This window comes from Dipodomys spectabilis, unplaced genomic scaffold (assembly GCF_019054845.1).
Source record: "Dipodomys spectabilis isolate Male_0828 unplaced genomic scaffold, ASM1905484v1 ptg000019l, whole genome shotgun sequence".
NCBI classification, from domain to species: Eukaryota; Metazoa; Chordata; class Mammalia; order Rodentia; family Heteromyidae; genus Dipodomys; species Dipodomys spectabilis.
The window spans coordinates 11847584-11866091 of NW_024870696.1; the positions used below are offsets into that span (position 1 = coordinate 11847584).

General features: G+C 35.6%; 1 protein-coding gene across 9 annotated transcripts in view; it reads right to left on the bottom strand.

Annotated features, from left to right (window-relative positions):
• Positions 1-18508, bottom strand: part of Smg7 (SMG7 nonsense mediated mRNA decay factor) — a 70344-nt gene that overhangs the window by 40998 nt on the left and 10838 nt on the right. For 5 of the 9 annotated variants that reach the window (XM_042674245.1, XM_042674243.1, XM_042674239.1 and 2 more), the window contains exons 2-3: positions 7317-7455; positions 1133-1164 (exon numbers count right to left, since the gene is read on the bottom strand). In XM_042674245.1, coding sequence (XP_042530179.1) covers positions 1133-1164; positions 7317-7432 — 148 coding nt within the window. In that variant the 5' untranslated portion in view covers positions 7433-7455. The remainder of the gene's footprint in view (positions 1-1132; positions 1165-7316; positions 7456-18508) is intronic. The other 4 variants (XM_042674241.1, XM_042674242.1, XM_042674238.1 and 1 more) reach the window with 2 other exon arrangements.

Sequence of the window (18508 nt, forward strand, 5' to 3'; positions counted from 1 at the left end):
TCAGCACCACATAAGCAGAAAAAAAAAAGCTGGAAGTGGCACTGTGGCTCAAGTGGTAGAGTGCTAGCCTTGAGCTGAAGAGCTGAGGGACAGAGCCCAGACCCAGAGGTCAGGCCCCACGAACGGACCCAAAAAACAAAACAAAACAAAAAAAAGCAAATGGTTTACATAGATTGATTTTGTTACGTGTACTATTTTTGTCACATAACAAATTATACTTCCAATGACAATTCAAAAGAAATCAGGATAACAACAAATTTAAGAAGAACTACTGAGGTGTTATACTAAGTAAATCTATCGTAAGACTTTTTTTGCCCTTGTCCTTGAATAATAAGAATTAGAAACTCTTAGAACTCACGTCTTAGAACGTTAGCTTATGATTCTAGAAATTGAGGAAAAGATACCTTACTAGTCCCCATTTCCTCTGATGGTAAATTTTAGAAGGTGTCATGATTACCATAAGTATTTTAATTCTTCTTTGTGGGTTTTACTGTACTAGACTGAAATCTGTTATCACACATCCCTCTTATATTTCAGGTAAGATATGCTGTTATATAGAACAAACTGATCACTTTATGATTATTACCATATAGTTCTTAATTAAGGAGATAAAATTATCTACTTGTTCCAGTGGTGATAACCAGGAATTCTTTCAAAAAGACCTCGACTAGTATTTGAAATAGCAAAGACAGGAGAAAAGAAAGAAATATAGCAAAGTAGCTGACTCAATTTCAAAGACTTACAGGAGGGGTTTTACAATTTTTTTCTCAAGTCTTACCTACCCTTTAAGTGAACACTGTTTCTACTTATACAATTTATGAATTATTTTATGTTTTCCCTAAAATTCTGATATAAAATTCATAAAAATTAACTGCTTATGTATATTAAATTAAGCAATATTCATTTTAATGTGGCATATTTACATATTATTTCCTGACATATTTAAGAATCTAAAGACTAAAAACAGTAAACAGGCAAAGCAAATAGAGACAATAACAAATTAGCCCTTTTGACAACATGGGTTTAGCGATAGATGTTATAGGGTTTGGTATGACACATAATACAAAAGAATATTTGTTCATTAATTTAATGGCATAAAGTAAGTTGTGAAAAGAAATAATTCAACCAATACCTGTCATATCAGCCTTCAGGACTTCTGCCTGCCTAAATAAGGAAAAAAGAACACAAGTTAGAAACAAACCAGGCCTAACCAACATAATTAACATAAAGTCTATGTATTATAATAAGTCTATACAGCAACCAGGTGTGGAACTGTAAAACGTGTCAGGGTACACAGGTACATCAGGGTTGCACTGGACATTGGCAAATTGGTACTATTATCTATAGTTTGCAGAATCTTAAATGACCTCTTCTTCTAAGCAGAGTTTGCTTTTGGGATGTTTTCCTCTAAATTTGACATTTTAAAGGTAATATTAAGTGAAGAGTTTCTCTGCACTGAGGAAATCCTCAACAATGTATAATGACTACATCAAATTTTCACCCTCCTCAAACTGTTGACTCCTGTTCCCCCTTTCTCATTGCCAATGACAGTCCTAGATCTCTGGGAAAACAATCCATGATAAATACAATCAAACTTTACACAGCCTTGTCTATACTTTCTCTTAATGATAGAGTAGTGCCTCTTATTTAAAGACCAAAATTCCAATTCAGAATGCTCTTTCTGGCCTTCTATAAGGATGTATCTATGTGTTCATGAGGGTTTTTTTCCCTTCTTTTTTAAAGCTTATTTTAAATTAAGTACTTGGGTTTATATGCAAGGCCTTTCATTATCAGTCAGGTCCCCTACTATTGGAGCCATACTTCTAGCTCCTTTTTACACTGGCTATTTTCAAGGTAGGGTCTCACTTTATTCCAAGGCTAGAATAGGGTGCAATAGGGTGTAGGCTGTAGGAACAACATGTGTGTGATACAGCAAAGCTACTGTGCTTCCCTACATGTGTTCTTGTGCCTAGCCACTGGCTGAGATGCAATTTTGCACACTCTATGCTCAGGACGGCCCAGAACTGTGGTCCGCTCAGTCTCTGGCTGCCAAGTAGCTAGCATGTTCATGTGTTTTGGGTTTTTTTTTTTTTAACAATTTTGAAATTTCTTTCTCCTGGGTCCTGTCTGCTCTTTAGTTTTGAAAGGTCAAATACTCTCATACATCTTAAAACCTTCAATCCCACATTCCCCTCTAGCTACTGTCTCTTTTCTTCTCTCTTAAAAATTGCTTGTATTCAAGAGGTCCAAAACTGAACTCATGATGCTTTATCAATCCTATTACTTCTTTTAGTATGTTTTTCTTTTCACTATAGCCAATCTATCATGAATTTCCAGCTGTGGAAGGCAGAATCCCTTAAATATTCCATGGTAACCTTCTCCCAAAGTCTGTTATTTACAAAACAGACCTTGAATCTTCACTTTCCACTTCTTTAGCTAACTCCAAGTTATACGTCATGTTCTTATATACTATTTACCCAAATATAGAATCTAAAGAAGCCGCTTTCATGGAAGTAGAGAATAGAAGGATAGTTACCAGAGGCTGGAAACAAGCAAGGGGTGGAAGAGGATAGAAGACAATTGTTTAACTAGTACGAAGTTATTGTTAGATAGGAGGAAAAGTTCTGTTGTTTTGCTGAATAGCAGGATGATCATCATTAGCAATACCATACTGAATATCTCAAACAGTTGTAAGAATAAATTTTTGAATGTCCTCACCACAAAGAAATGATAAATGTATGAAGTGAGGGATATGCCACATAGTCTGAGATTGAAATAACACAATAAATACATGTATTAAAACACTGATCTGTACCCCATAACTATATGCCACGGTGTCAAATAAAAAAAACTTTAAAGATAATTATATGCACTTGAGACTCATTTTAAAAAATAAATGTTTAAACATGAAAGATAGTGCATAAGGTTCTCAATTTTTAACTGTAAGTACTGCTTTACATAATTATTTTATAGCAATTGTAGATTTTAGTTTCATTAAAACACTAAGTAAATCCTTTCCTTCTATTAGCATTTACAAAGATACTTAGTGTTGGTACGGATTTTTAAAGTCAAGCTTTCAAACAGATTCACAATAGTGCGCTACAAAGATAACACATGGGAACTATCAATATAAATGAACAACTAAATAGCTATGTTTAGTCTTAAAATGTAACATCAAATTTCATCTTCCAAACAGCATAGCTTCACTAATCTTTTAAAGTGTTAACTTCCATTGAAGCTATTCTGTTTACATTACTACATGTCCTATCCTATTTCTCCTTCTTTCCTCCAAAATAGCACACTCTCTTTTAATGAAGTATCCATTTCTTTCTATACTATACCTCAACAATTGTACTGGCTTTCTTAAAGACCTTTACAGTACAATTTTTAAGCCAACACTTAAAAGGAGTTTTAATGTTTTCTCTTGGTAGAGGTTGTAGCAGCATAAGGTTTTTATGCTTGCTTTGTGCAGGTCCTAGGGCTTGAACTGTCTTGGAGCTTTTTTGCACATGGTTAGCACTCTACCACTTAAGCCACAGCTCCACTTACAGTTTCTTAGTGATTAAATGGAGATAAAGAGTCTTCACCAACTTTCCTGCCCTGGGGCTTCAAACCATAATCATCTCAGATCTAAGCTTCCAGAGTAACTACAACTACAGGCATGAGCCAACAACACCATGTCCAGCATCATCACAAGTTTCTTTATTCTTAAGCTGGACAAATTAATCAAAAGAATGAACTAAGAATCCAAACATTAAATTATCATACCTTTAATAATAAAACAGCACTATTAGAATTACGTTGTCTCAGATATTAAGAGGAATTACGTATTTCTGATAAGCAATAAAGAATGATTAAAAAGCTGAAAAAACTCCAGAACACCCAAATGATAAATATATTGAAGTTTACAACATAAAAAGACATTTGTGGTGACAACATAATCAAGATCTATTAAATATATTTGCTATATTCTGAGGACTAGGTACAGTAATAGCTAACATGATGTATAGGATTTATGTTTGAGACTATTCTAAGAGCTTTATATAAGGTGATTTTTTTTAATTTGCACTAAGTCCTAATGTTTTCCCCACTTTGAATAAAACCTAAGAAGTTAAATAATATGTCCAAGGCCACAATGTAAAAGTAGTAGAAGCAGCATTTTCAGTTTGGCTCCAGAGTCTAGCTCCTCATCATTTAATCAGAATTCTCTTACACAAGAATATAAGAAGAAAAAAAAACTAAAGTGTTTGATAGTAATTATCTGTACATCGGCTTTCAATCCTTAATCATTTTATGGTAACTTAAAAATAATGACATTAGAAGGAAAAAAATGAAAATTTGAGTTGTCTTAACAAGTATTTTGGTCAAATACAGCATTTAACAATGTAAGATAACAGTATCTCTCTTAATGTACACTCCAAGATTCACAGTTTAAAAATATAAGTGGTTGGGATGTAGTTCTGTGGATACAGTGCTTGCCTAACATAAAGTCCTAGGTTCAATCCCTAGCATTGTCAAGAAGGAAAGGGGTAGGGGGAAGGGAAGAAAGGACAGAGGAGGAGGGTTGTATGTGTGTGTCTATCCTACTTGGAACTCTAGATCCCTTTCTCTACAAGAATTTGGAAACAAATCTAAACAGCTACTAAAAAAAGGTGAATCACTCTTTTATTTTGGAAGAAGAGGTTAAAGTATATATTATATAATGAGGGTAAGAAAGTATAAACAAGAGCCAAGGTAAGTTCTTAATTTGTTACTGTTAAAAAATTTTTTCTGTAGGGTTCTAAGGAGTAATCTGAGCTAGTAACAACAGCCACTGATTTTAACTATAACAATAAAACTAAACCAGAATTATTTATGCCAATCGGCCATATTGTGAGTATGCAATTAAGCACACAGAAATATCTATCCATGCATCCATCCATCCAGTCTCATAATATCAAGGAAGAATGAATCATACTATGTACTGTTGAATATAGGGAAAATTTGCTCCTAAAGGAGCTTTTCTCAGCACATTTTAATAAAAATACTAACTTGCTTTCTTGCCACAGAACTTTACACTTCATTAACTCTCCAGACACTTCAGTGCTCTATACCACAACATTCACTCCACACTTTACATTCTTTGAAACTATGCCTCTAGTTTGTTAAGGGCCAATTCTGATCTGGGAATTTCAAGAATAAGAAGGCAAAAGAAATAGAACAATAAAAAAGAAGTGTTAAGTCCTGAGTGTAAGGCAGATAAGGTTGGAAAACCAGAAGCAACTTGTGAGAAGCACTGCATGACATGTCAAGGAGTTCAAAACTCATCCTTTAATAGGAAATAATGCAAAAATTTTAGTAGGAGTATAAACTGTTAGCTTTACTCTTTAAAAAGATGTCTAAACCAGGTGCAGTGGCTCATGCCTGTAAGCCTAGCTACTCAGGAGGTTGAGATCTGAAGATCAAAGTTCTAAGCTAGTGGGTGAGACCCTTATTTCCAACTAATCACCAAAAAACAAAAAATAAACACACACACACACACACACACACACACACACACACACACGGTAGAGCAATAACCTTAAGCAAAAAGACTCAGGGACAAAGTCTAAGTTCAATCTCCCCACCCCCAAAGATTATTAAGACATAATACAATTACATATTAAAATGTGTTGGTAATAATACAGAGAAGTAAAAACATCTTAGAGTGAAGAAATATACAAAAGGTAAACAGAAGGGGAGCTAACGCAGAGGAAAAGTCTAAAATCACTTCCAGACAGGTGCAGGTGGATACCTGAGGAAGTGGAGGTGTGGTAAGTAGGGATTTAAAGATGAGAGAGTTGCTATCAGGGATAAAACAAGTTGCATAAAAGAACTAAGTGACCTCTCAAAAGGAGAGGTAATCTGACTATGGCTATCAAATTACTTTTGCTAATGTAATTAGTGACTATCAAGTGTTTCTCTCTGCTACTTAAAGAAAACAGTTCAAGGTGGAAGTCAAAAATCCTAGGTCTTCTACATGAAGATTACATTTTTAGCATGGATAGGAAATAAAACAAGATACAGGATAATTTTTAAAAAACTAAACCTAGTTAGCATTTTTCTTTCTTGTTTCTTTGCAAACTTTAGTTCTGATTACATATTATTATTTCACAAATACATTTAAAAAACTGGACTGAGTTAACAGATCAAGAATAATATAAAATATGGAAATACTATGGGAATTGATAATACACTCTCTAAATTCATTTGGTAGTGGATTAATTTGTCAAAAAATTCACCAGTAGCCTAATAATACAATTTAATCACTTACGCTTTCACTTATTTTACATTTTTCAAAAATCTTGATAGGGTATAGTAGTATATCGCTGTACTCCTGGAATTTAGGAGACAGGATCTTGAATTCAAGGCCAAACTGAGTTACACGGAATTCAAGGCCAGCCTTGGATACATAGTAAGACCCTGTCAACCCCCTAAAAACAAACAAAAATGACTGGGTATGTAACACAGTGGTAGAGCCTGTCTGCAAGCCTAAGACTCTGGGTTTAACCCCAGCACTTAAAAAAAAAATGCAAAAATTTTAAATCTCAATTTTGTCAAGTAAAAATCAAGACACTCATTTTGATAAGGAAACTGAGACGTAAAGTAACTGAATAACCTGTCAAAAGTCACACAACTAGACAGTGACGAGCCTGGGTTCTGTCTTACAATGTAGTTCCAGACCTAGAACTTAAAAAAAAAAAAAAAAAATCAGTAAAATAGGTCTTTTTGGCTATCACAGTATCAACCTGTGGAGGTTAACTACTTCTCAGTTAAAAGCCACATCTCTGAGATAAAGCATCTTCACATGATCTGTCATAAAATGCAAGAATTCATAACAATACAGACGGCCCTTGTAACACATCATCAGACATCCATTTCCATAGGTATGTAAGAGCCTTAATTGAATCTATGCTGACATAAAAAACCCACAGCTAATGCTTCTTGCAGACAAATAAATTAATGCATATGTAAATAAGCTACAACATAGACTACATGTTCCAATGCATCCAAATATTCAGAGACCTCACAAAACATGCAAATTTACTCCAGTAAATTAAAAAAAAAAATCCTTGGACCCTAAGATATAAATGCTCATGATGAAGGAAACCTAGCCTGAAGTTCTCATAAAGCTACGCAAGTAAAAATAATCTTTAGCTCATCCCTCCCACACCGTGGCCAAAATCAAGACTTCAGAGTCTCTCATTGTTTTAATTTCCACAGAATATGAATAATTTTAACAAACATCTCTAAAATGAGTAAAAACATATAGAAACCCTTTGTAATTTTTATCCTACCTAATATTACTTGATTTCAGATGCTCCTCTGATTTCAAGTTTTCGGTCCTCATCTGGGACTTAAATGAAACGTTTTCTCCCACAATGACTATCTGCAAGAACATCCAATTTCTCATAAGGTAGAATGGCTTAAGACATTCTAGATAGAGAGGAGGAAAATATAAGTTAACTCAGAAACACAGAGAACTCCTAGAATCAATTTTTTAAAAATTATATTTGAAATGATTTAATGTAAAAGGCAAAGGAAAAATAACAAAGTATTTTCACTTAATACTAAGTTTCTTTAAAAACATCTTTTAGAATGGTTTCATGTATTTTAAGTCTTAGATCAAAATATGATCCTAATCTGTCTCACTGTATAAAAGCTAACTGGCCTCTACAGGACAGATACAGTTACCAGCAGAGAAGAATGTTGTGCAATCATTGTTACAATGTCCTATAAAATAAAGATGCAGACAGACTCCTCATACGTTAAAAAAAAAAAAAAAAACTTGGAAAGCAATTAAAACCACAATTATAGGCCAGAAAATTGCTTAAATTTTAAGATCAGCTGAAAACATTAGGTATTTATTTATTTATTTATGTATGTCGGCTGTGGGGCTTGAACTCTAGGGGCCTGGGCACTATCCCTGAGCTCTTCAGCTGAAGGCAGCACTCTACCACTTGATCCACAGATCCACTTCCAGCTCTTTATTTGAAGGTAAGATTCTCACAGATTTTCCTGCCCAGGCTAGCTTCAAACTATGATCCTCAGATCTCAGCTTCCTGAATAGCTAAGATTATAGGTGTGAGCTACTGGCACCCAGTAGGCTTTTAAATTTTTATCCATTCGCTGAACAACACTTTGTCATTTTTATGTGCTAGATACTGTGTGAATGCCTGAGTATATAATAATAAAACAGGTAGTACCCCTGATTTAAAATCTAATGTATAAACAGTCCAACAGAAGCAGTAACCGAAAATGGGCATTAAAAATACAGGCTTGAGGGCTGGGAAGGTGGCTCAATGGTAGAGTGCTTCTCTCGCATGGATGAAGCCCTGGGTTCGATTCCTTAGTACCACATAAACAGAAAAGGCAGGAAGTGGCGCTGTGATTCAAGCTATAGAATGCTAGCCTTGAGCTGAAGTGCTGAGGGACAGCACTCAGGCCCAGAGTTCAGGCCCCAGGACTGACCAAAAAAATAAAATAAAATCTAAAAAAATACAAGCTTGAGAAATCATTCTACAATCAATAGTATGAAGAGGGTTAAGCCCTAGGCAAAACACAACTTCTTGGAGTTATCAGATTAGTGCAAATAAGTTTAGTGATAACTAGCTATTGTTCAATGATTACATCTGTAACTATTTTGTGGCAGATATTAAACTAAATTTTCTAAGTGTATGATCGCATAAAACCAAAGCATAGTAAGATATGCTGTTAAGTTTCTTGGCTCCAACCAAACTGCCACTTGGCTTATAAGGCAAATTACTTCTCCAGTCTTCAGTGTTTATTAGAAATAAGTTGGAAATAAACTTTAACCCTAACCCTAAGTAGAGATAATAAAATAAGCTACCTCACTGTGATGTTTTTGAGGATTAGAAAAATAAAAATATTAAGACAATTAACAACTCTCAAAAATGTTAACTGTTATTGCCATGTTGTAATTATTATTTATAGTTAGCATTACTCTTCCCAACAACCCAAAAAGGTAAATGTGATTATCTCAATTCTATAAATTAGGAACATAAGGCTATGAATTTTAGAACAGAACACAAAAATTTTCATAATTTTACAGCTGGGCGCCTGTGGCTCATGCCTGTAATCCTAGCTACTCAGGAGGCTGAGATCTGAGGATCGCAGTTCAAAGCCAGCCTGAGCAGGAAACTCCGTGAGATTCCTATCTCCAATAAATCGCTAGAAAACCGGAAGTGGCACTGTGGCTCAAGCAGTAGAGCACTCACCTTGAGCTGAAGAGCACAGGGACAGTGCCCAAGCCTAGAGTTCAAGCCCCACAACTGACCAAAAAAAATTTTTTCGTAATTTTTAACAATAGAGAGATTTCCAACATATAGTAGTGGACTTTAGTATACTTCAAATCATATACTATTTCTTATTTAGTTGCACTTCAGTAGAAAAGAATGAGGCCAGCAGCTGGTGGCTCATGCCTATAATCCTAGCTACTCAGCAGGCTGAGATCTGAGGATCACGACTCAAAGACAACCCAGGCAGGAAAGCCGACGAGACTTTCTTTTTTTTTTTTTTTTTTGGGTCCGGTTGTGGGCCCTGAACTCTGGGCCTGGGCGCTGTCCCTCAGCTCTTCAGCTCAAGGCTAGCGCTCTACCATTTGAGCCACAGCACCACTTCCGGCTTTTTTTTTTCTTTTTGCTTATGTGGTGCTGAGGAATCGAACCCAGGGCCTCAGGCATGCAAGGCAAGCGCTTTACCACTGAGCCACCATCCCAGCCCCACCGACGAGACTTTTATCTCCAACAAACCACCAGGAAACTGGAAGTGGTGCTGTGGCTCAAGTGGTGGAGTGCTAGCCTTGAGTAAAAGAAGTCAGGGCCAGTGCCCAGGCCCTTAGTTCAAAGTCCTATGACCCACCAGGAAAAAAAAATGATATAAAATACTTCAAAATAAAGCACAGTTTCTTACCATAGCATCTGAGTACCCTTGACTTTCTATTTTCTGACTCAACAGACCTATGTCACTTAGTTCCTTGACATTTTGCCCCTTATTTTTATTCATGCTCTTAACACCCAAACTGGAATACACTCCCATTCATTTCCTTGACTGCCTAACCCATTCTGATATTTTAAACCTCAGCAGCTCCTATGAAGCCTTGGCTTGACCAAGTAATGTCAGTGCATCTTAATGTCCACCTTTATCACAGAACTCAGCATTATAAGAGAGTTATCTATACATTTTCATGAAAGATTGTCCTATTCAACCTTCCACATAAAGCTTCCTGAGTAGCTAGGATTACAGGATTCATGCCCCAGCACTTTCAAAAATACATTCCATTGTTGGCATCCCCTGTACTTTCCTGAAATAAAACTCCCAGGTAATGTAAACTATCCAAAACATTGAAGTAAACCAATATTTTACATCTAACAAAGTGATTAAGAGAATTTCAGTTACATAAAAATGAAAACAAAAGTAAAACAGCCATTAGAATTAAAACTATTGATAACGTAACTAACAACAGGTCAGAGTTATTGAGCAATGGAAAGAGTAACAAGACAAAGTAAAAGAACTTGATGGAAGAAAACAAGAATGTTATAAGAGAATACTGAAAGTATTTTCAGTATTTTGGTACAAACAATTAAATGAGATTAAAAAATAAGCCAAAGTAGCAATGTCTCACCAAAGTAGAGCAAGCAATATGAAATGATCAAATATTGCCAGGAGAATATAAGTTAAAATAAATACGAGACAGTTCTATGCTATCAGAATGGCCCAAATCCAGAAAACTGACAAAACCAAATGCTGGTATTATTTATTGTTGGTAGGAATATCAAATAGAGCCAAATCATAAGACACTCCTACAGGGTTGGTTGTTTGTTTTCATTTGTTATTGTTGGTTTCTTTTTTAACCAAATTACAGTCTTACCACATGATCCAGACACTGGGCACTGAAACAAAATAAAAAATTATTTCTACACAAATACAGGCAGGCCACATTTTTATTCCTACTTGCAAAACTTCAAAGCACTCGAGATGCCCTTCTGTAGGTGATAAATTTGTGATACATTCATTGATATTTACAGCTTGAAAAAAGAAACCAAAAACTCCCATCAATCCATAAAAAGACATGAATGAATTTTAAATGCAGACTATTAAATAAAAGAAGCCAACCCGAAAATACTGTATACTATATGATTTCAACTATGTAGCAATTTGAGAAAGCCAGAACTATGGTAACAATAAGTGACAGGATGAAGAGAACAGGATGAAGGTAAACAGGAAATCACAGTATTTTAGGACAATGATACATGCTACTTGATAGATGTCCCTGAGTTAATGAAGAGCCCATTTCCCAACAAACTCACTGAAAACTAAAAATATTGTAAACTAAAAATGCATGTAAGATATCTAACCTACCAAACCTGGTTAAAATGCAACATTATTTCCAACTGACTATCAAAAAAAAAAAACCCAGAAGTAGAGCTGTGGCTCAAGTAGTGCAGCGCTAGGTAGCCTTGAGCACAAAAGCTTAGGGACAGAGACCAAGCCCAGAGTTCAAGCTTTGGAACAAGCCAAAAAAAAAAAAAAGGTAATAAAGGAGCAAGGAAAAACACATGAAAACATAAACCAAGTTGGAGCAAAAGTGTAGCATTAGAAAACTAAAGTGCATTCTTACTTTCTGATTATATACTTAGCAAATATGCCTGACTCTGAAAGCTGCAGGGAACCAATTATTAACAAAATAGTCCTTTTGCTCACAAATTTGTGTAGAGGGGAAGTAAAAAAGGAAGAAACCACTTATGCTGTAGAGAAAACAGTACGCAGATTTAAATCTAGGGAGGACTTTGGCCACATAGGCAGGCAGGTTTTAGTAAAGTAGTTGGGGACAGAATTTATGAGAAGAATGAAGGAAGTTAAAATCAGCACAAGGCTACATTTTTAATGTAAGATGTACAAGGGAAACATGATAAAGATCTATTTTTTTAAAAAAGTTAAATAAGGAATATTATTGAGATCCAGAGCAAAGACCTTTATAGGGAAGCACCAGAAGGCAGAGTGGTGGAGGAGGCAGGAAAAAGATCAGTACCACCACAGGTTTCAATCATTGTATTTGCTATACAAGGCCCTTTGCTAATAAGAGTAGCAATGGTGACACTCTACCAACTGAGCCATGACTCCAGGCCTGCTAAGACTAAAAAAGCTTCAAGAAAGTAGTAAAATTTTTAAACTACTACAGAAAGGAAGTGGATAAACAGGAAGAAGGGGCAGACACATATCTAAGTGGAAGACTATGCATTTAAATAGCAATTAGCCCAATGGTGCTACCTTCTATAGCCCCAAAGAAGCACAAATCATGTAGTGCTGGATTTTCCCAGACAAATAAGGCAGAGAACAACAGACAATGGAACCAAGGTAGTGGGAAGACAGTATCCTCTGAGGAGTAGGAAAAGGAAGAGAAAAACAAAATAGAAAGACTGACCAATAAGGAAGAAGAACCATTACCCTGGAAGTCTTTACCAAAAGCAGATTAATGGAGATGTGGCTCTGGTCAGAATGGAATGGATGGTTTTAAGACTTTAGTGGTAGAAGAGTTCTATACAATGGCAAAGTCTATAGCTTGCTAAGCATATATGAATGCCAAAGTGCTAGGTACTGGTGGATCACACGTGTAATTCTAGCTACTCAGGAGGTCCAAGTAGAGGTCTGAGGACTGCAGTTCAAAGCCAGCCAAGGCAGAAAAGTCCATGAACCTCATCTCCAATTAACCAAAAATTAAGACAGAAGTGGAGTTGTGGCTCAAATGGTAGAATGGTAGCTTTGAGTGAGAAACTCAAGTAAGAGCATGACACCCTGAGATCAAGCCCAAGCACTGGCACAAAAGTCAATTCAAAACATCAATTCTGTGAAATGTGGTGTAACTTTAGGAAAGAAACTATACCATACCACTGCCATGGACGTTCAAATACATATTAGCATATTTCAAATTATGCAAAGACCTATATTGAGATCTGATTTAGATAGTGTTCTTAAATTTGGTCTTGAAAATACTGATAGTCCTAGTGCCTATGACTACTTCAGAGGATTTTGTTCAACAGACTACATTCTAATCAATACTAGAATACTGGCTAGGTTTGCCCACATGTAACTCAAGTAAAGATATCAAAGGGTCTGTTAAAAAAAGAAAAAAAATGCTGGGTGCTGGTGGCTCACACCTATCATCCTAGCTACTCAGAAGGCTGAGATCTGAGGATTGCGGTTCAAAGCCAGCCTGGGAAGCAAAGGGGGGGTGGAGGGGGAGGAGGAGGAGGAGGAGGAGAAGAGAAAAAAGTAACATGCATGAGCCCCTCAGTACTGGGAGAGTACATATGGAAATAGGCACTTTTAAATATTGCTAGGGATATAATAAATAGTATAAACTTTCTGATGAATTACTATATGTTTTAGTTTCCTATTGCTGTTGCACATTAATATTACACTTTTAGTGGCTTAAAATTACACAAATTATTACCTTACAGGACTGAAATCCTAAATGGGTTATAGTGAGCTAAATCCCAAGATGTCACTAAGGCTGCACTTGAGGGTTCTAGAGGAGAATCTGTTTGGGTTTTTTGGCTGGCTCTGAAGGCTGTCTACATCCCTTGACTTCAAGCCTGCTTTCATTTTCAAAGATAGGAAGACATTATTGTAGTTGTGACTCTTCTCTCTTATTTGCTTACCTAACTGTTCCCTATAATTACATTAAGTCTAGCAGATAATCTGTGATAACCTCACTTTCAAGTCTGCTGATAAGCAATTTAAATTCCACCTGCAATCTGAATTTTCCCTTGCCAGAAGCATACAATCAAACAGGCCTGGGTTCCAAGGACAAGCATGTAAACATATTAGGGGAAAGGGGGGACCAGACATCTAACAAAATATTTTTGAATGTAAATATATTTTCATTCAAAAAAGTAAAAAAAAGAGTAATCTATCCTTATGTGCATACAAGGGTATTCATAACACCATTTTTTATAATAAAATTCTGGAGTCAACATAAATTCTTAATAGTAGAATATCAGTTTAGAAAACTACAATAGAAAGTTACTATAGACATTCCATTAGGAACAAATTCTTGATAATGTTAAGTGAAAAAATTACAAGACTATATAATATATAGCACAATTTGTTTTTCAAGTATGCACATAAAAGTATGTAGATATATGTATATACATATAAAATTGGCCCAGCAGAGGTTAGCACTCTTCATTATCATATGATTACACGCTCATCATCTTTTGGGTTTTATTTTTAGAACAAAAATTTATTACTTTCCTAGATGCTCAAAGTGGTAAGGACCTACATTAACATTTAAAATTTTGAAAAATATAAAGTAATTTTTAAGTATGCTTTAATGAGCTAGGTATGTAATCCAGTGGTAAAATACCTGCTAAAACATGTGCTAGGTCATGAGTGTGATTCTCAGCACCATAGCTAAACAAAATCAGCAACAAAAAAAATGTGGTTATTTTTATGCTGAACATAATACATGCTTGTAACCTCAGTTGGGGAAAGAAGATTGTGAGTTCAATGTCAGCCTGGGCTGACAATCAATAGTGAATTGTAACCCAGCTTCAACTACCTAATGAGAAACTGTCTCTCTCCCTCTCCCTTTGTCTCTCTCACACACACAGATTTTTATTTTTATTCATTTTGTCAGTGGTAGGGCCTGAACTCTGGACCTGGGTGCTGTTTCTGAGCTCTTCAGCTCAAGGCTAGCACTCTACTACTTGAGCCACAGCACCACTTCCGGACTTTTTTGCTTATGTGGTGCTGAGGAATCAAACCCAGGGCCTCATGCATGCAAGGCAAGCATGAGCCACCTTTCCCAGACCACAGATATTATTTTAATACATAGATTTCAACCACCTAGTTGGGGTTGAACTTAAACTATAACATTTGACAACATCAATGGTAAATGTGAATATTCAAAGGAAAAATTTTCATTTTCTTCTTTTATGTAAAGCAAGCAGATTTATTAAAGAAAGAGTAAAGAATACTCCATATCATGAAAGTGGGCTTGAGCAAGAAATCTATAGGATTAAAATTTCATTTTCAGGTCCAAGTGCATGCAGTAGACAAAAAAGGAGGATCTAGAAGACTAAGGTTTGAACCTAGCCTGGGTAGAAAAGTCCAACACTCTATATTTTTCTTTGACAAAATTCAAGTCCAATTACACTGTTTTTAATACATTAAGAAGGTAATTATATAAGTCATTTGAAAAATAAAGCTAATAAAAAAAGATGGTACCCTTGTGGAACAAAGAAGCCTACTTCATAGTGAAGATCCCTCAAATATCCTACAGCTGATTATACAACTCCCAGCTAAATATTATATTTAGAAAACAAAAACTAGGCTCTTTACCCATCTGAAAATTACACTCAACTTATTCACACAGGTTACATCTTCCTATGAAATTCCTAATGAGTCTATTATGATCAGTTTGTGGACAGCAAACTAGAGAGGTTCAAGGGCACATTGCTGTAGATAGCAGACCAGGGATCAGAACTCGGAACAACCTAAATACAAATTTGGACAGTCTTTACTCTTAATTTGTTATATGATGCTACTGTCTTAAAAGCTCAAAATACCCCTATGTGTCAAACTTACATAAAACCACACAAATAAATATACATTTTTAAGTCACAAAGTTAATCTGTTATAATTTCTTTTCCTGCCATTTTAGAAATCAGAATTTAAGTCAGAAGTTAACAATCTGTTGTAATTTCTTTTCCTGCCCTTTTAGAAACCCGAATTTACGATCAATATGCTTTTTGGATGTGCTTCTTGAAATATGCTAACCTTTTTTCACTAAAAATGAATGATTATATTAAGTACACAAACTACTGTCATTCTGGCTATTTGAATTAGGTAAATGTGAAGGGCTGGAGGCACGGTCCAAGAGGCAGAGTACCAAGCTGTTAGCAAAAGCATCAGACCCTGAGGTCAAGTCCTGGTCCCAGACAAAGAAAAATTAGGTGAATCTGAGAAATAGAAAATTTTAGAATCATATACTAAAAGTTAAAATATACTTTTAAGATACATTAAACAAACCATATGGTCACATGCTAACTTTTACAAATACTCTATGATACTTTTTAATATTAAAGCATTCTATGGTGGCTTTTTTAATACTATGCTTTTTATTTTTATTCACTACTAATAAGAAAACTTCCAAATATGCAGTCTTTAATTCATTTTCTTCTTTGCATACTATCTTCCAGGTGCATTCTGATGATCTTCTAAGCTACACAGAAACCTCAGAAATTTTGGTTAGGTGATTATTCAACTTCTGAAAAAAACTAAATAACAACTTATAACCTGTCCAGACAGCAGGAACAGCGAAACACACTGTAATATACTATATTTAACCAATACAACCAGGAAACACTATGCCTTTGGAAAGAAGGAGAGAAAAAGGACTTGGTTTCTATGGTCTATAAACAAAGTTTCAGGAAATGGACGGATGATATTAATGCAATTACTTGATGACCAGAAACATTTGGAACCAACTTCTCACAGAATGCAAATGCCATGAAGACCCATTGCCATGGCCTGGGCTGCATCTTAGTGGTCGAGTAGTTGCCAAACATACACGATCACAGGCACAGATGGAGATAGGGTTAGTAAAACTGTGACAACAAAAAACTAATCATAAGAAACAGTCTATTTTTTTTTAATGACAGAACCAAGTGAAATCCAAATAGACTTCACATAAGCCCAGTAACAAAAGTAAAGATTTTTGGAGTTAACCTAATGCTACAGATTCCTTCCCTCACTTTTACTTTCACTCTATCCCTTCATCTCAAGAAATGAGAGTTTTAGGGTTGAAGGCTTAGTTCGTGTTAGACCATCTGCCTACCAAGCACAAGGTCTGAGTTCAAACCTTAATACCTCTCCCCTCATCCTCTCAAAATAAAAGTAAGGATTCTATAGCATAAAATCTACAATCCAAATGTACTTACTGAAACACTTTTCATCTCCCATGAAATTTAATAATGTTTCAAACAATTTTTTATTATGGCTAGAAGGTACATTACAAAAAGAGGAAGAGAACAAAGTCTGTCTAACTCAAAGGATGTATCTCTCTTAGGTCTCCCTACTCTAGTAGAAATGTACAATACTGACCATTCAAATATAAATTGCTCCTTAAGATTAATGACAAGCTGGGTGCCAGCAGGCTAAGATCTATAGCTATTCAGCAGGCTAAGATCTGAGGACTGAGGTCCAAATCCAGTCTAGGCAGGCAAGATGATGACACTCTTACCTTCAATTAAGCACCAAAAAGCTGGAAGTGAAATTGTGGCTCATATGGTAAAGTACAAGCCTTGAGCACAAAAGCTCAGGGATAGCACTCAGGCCCTGAGTTTAAACCTCAAGACTGGAATACACACATGCACACAATTAGTGCCCAAATTTGTTGAAAGAAAATCTTGGACTCCCAAAAGAAATACAATAGGAGACATGGACATCTTTACTATGCATGACATTACCTGATTGGTTGATATTTATATCACCCAATCTCTCAAGTCATTCCTAATATTAAATTAATTCCTCAAATACACTACCTTAAGACATTTACTCATTTTGTTTTTCTACTACTTGGTCTCTTCTTCACCTACTCAGCCTTTAAAACTGTGCTTAGCCTGGGCACAGTGATGTAGTTCAGTACTAGAAAGGCTAAGGAAGGAGAAGCACTAGAGACAAGTCTAGGCAACATGTCCTTACCCCATCTCCAAAATGGAAGAGAGGAAAGAGGAAGGGAGGAGGTAGGGCTTGCTCACTCAAGTGCTCATGTCTAGTAACTTTCTCTGCACTGGCCCCCTACATAGGAAAAATTTCTCTTTCCTTAGCATACTTCGTGACATCCACTGAAAATAAATAGCATTCCACTGAAAATAAATCTACTTCAGGAAACACCTACCTTAAGGAAGAAGAATTCATTTTTATATTGTCAGAATCTACAGTAGAGTCTATACAGTAGATATTCCACAGAAGCAAGGTCATTTTAATACCCATACTATAAATTTTTTAAAATGGTTAGGCATGTACTGTATCATATTCAGTCTAGCTTCAGATTTAAACACATTTTTAAAATTAAGTGTTAAGTATAAAATGGTTAAAAGACAGGAAATGTTATTCTTCAAAGAATGAGGAAATCACAAGAACAGACAGTATTCACTAAAATAGTAAAGCATATAAACACAGAACTACCGTATGATACTGCAATTCCACTCCTGGGCATTTACTCCAAAGATTACAAACCAGGATAAAGCACTAGTACAACCATATGTACTGCAGCAGTACTCACCATAGCCAAGGTATAGAATCACTCTAGATGCCCCTCAATGGACAAGTTTATAGGGAAAATGTGATGTAATATATATGTATCTATATCTATAGATAGACAATCTACCTAGGTAAATGATATATACATAATGTGGAATTTTACTCATACATTACAAAGAATGATATTGGAAAGACTTGG